The 1612-nt window shown below is 73.3% G+C and overlaps 1 protein-coding gene across 1 annotated transcript in view; it reads left to right on the forward strand.

Annotated features, from left to right (window-relative positions):
* Positions 1-6: 6 nt before the first annotated feature.
* HCRT (hypocretin (orexin) neuropeptide precursor) overlaps positions 7-1612 on the forward strand; it is a 2323-nt gene continuing 717 nt past the window's right edge. Inside the window, exon 1 of the mRNA XM_014959168.1 lies at positions 7-1355. Within this exon, the coding sequence (XP_014814654.1) occupies positions 1125-1355 (231 nt within the window). The 5' untranslated portion in view covers positions 7-1124. The remainder of the gene's footprint in view (positions 1356-1612) is intronic.

Consider the following 1612-nt stretch of genomic DNA (forward strand, 5'->3'; position numbering starts at 1 on the left):
CGGGCCCCGCTGGAGCCCATCCCGGAGACGGAAGGAGGTGGCGACGCGGCGTCCTGCTGACCCCGGCCTTGGGGCTCGGGGGTCCGGACCGAGCACCCCCCCGGCCGCAGGGACCGGGACAAGGGAGCCCCAGCCAGCCCAGGGACGGGCAGCTGCCCTCCCGCAGGCTCGACGTGCGTGGAGGGACGTTTGCGGGGCCGCTGCCCGCGTTCTGCCGCACCGAGGGGCTGCGGCGGGACCCGGCGGGGAGATCGGGGAGGGGTGTCCCCGTTCCCCCTTGTCCTCCCCACCCCGAGCTCCCCAGGGACTCATCCATCCTCTCCACCCTTCTCCATCCGCTTCTGGAGCAAGCGTCCTGCCGCGGGGCCGGTGGGGACGTTGGCACCTCGGTGCCCGTTGTGCATGTGCCCCCCAGCCCACTGTGCCCGATCCCCCTTGTAAAAGCAGCCCCGGAGCTGGGGGGCTGCCCCTGTCCAGGGGGGGGGTTGCCTTCGCCAGCCCTTGCCCGGTGGGAAGGGTCCTGCCCGGTCCCTGTCCCCTCTCTGTGGGGCAGCGGGGTCCCTTCCCCTCCCTGGCGCCCCCCAGCCCCCCGCTGTGCAGAGGGGCCGGGTGTCTCTGGGGTGCAGCGGGGTGGGGGTGACTCCTCAGACCCCCCCGGGCAGAGGATGTGGCTTCTGACACCAGGGAAACGTCGGGGCTCGTCCCCCCGGGGCACGGGGGTCCCGGCGGGTTTGGGGTCGGACCGGGGCTGCGGAGCGTTATAAAGAGTGCGAGAGCCAGCCCGGCGCCCTGCTGCTCCCTCCCTGGCGGGATGGGGGTCACCAAAGGGGGGCGGAGGGTGGCACTGGGGTCTCTGCGCCCCCATCCCTCCCCTGGCACCGGGCGAGCGCAGGGTGACGGCTTCCCGCGTCACGGAGGCTGCGGCTGCCGGTGCCCCTTTGTTCGGGGAGGTAATTAGCTTAATGGGGCCGCCAGGAGCGGTCCGACACCTCCCCAGCGCTGCCCTTCAGCCCCTTTGTGCCGGATGGCCCGCGGGACCCGTGGGCAATTAGGGGCCTCATTAGTGCCACGCGCCCCGACCACCGCATCCGACCCGCCGGCTCCCGCACAATGAGGAGCTGCAAATGAGGGGAAAAGCCTGGCCAGTCTCCGGGCTACCGGTCGCAACCAGCCCCGGTCTCCCGGAGACCGGCCGCTCCCGCCCGGCCCCCGACGGTATTTTTGGTCACGCCATTGTGCCGGGCCCTATAAAGCGGCGGCGGCGGCGGGACGGTGCGGGGCTCTGTGCGGGACATGCCCCAGCGCCGCTCGGCCGCCTGAAGACCCCGGGAAGGATGGAGGTGCCCAGCGCCAAGGTGGGACCGGGGGGCTGCGGCTCTGGGGTGGGGTGACCGGGGGGGGACACAGGGAGGCACGGCCGATTGCTCCCCGGGGCTCCCCGGCGGTGGCCAGCAGCCGCTCGGGGGGGCTCAGCCCCGCGTGGGCTCCTCGGGAGGGCGCTGGGCGGGTGGCACACGCGGTGTCACGCGTGGGTGCCGTCACTGCTCGTCCCTCGACGACCGGCGGACGGTGTTTGCCGCGGGTGCCCGGTGGGGGTCAAGATACTCGGTTT

This window comes from Calidris pugnax, unplaced genomic scaffold (assembly GCF_001431845.1).
Source record: "Calidris pugnax isolate Ruff unplaced genomic scaffold, ASM143184v1 scaffold341, whole genome shotgun sequence".
Taxonomy (NCBI): domain Eukaryota; kingdom Metazoa; phylum Chordata; class Aves; order Charadriiformes; family Scolopacidae; genus Calidris; species Calidris pugnax.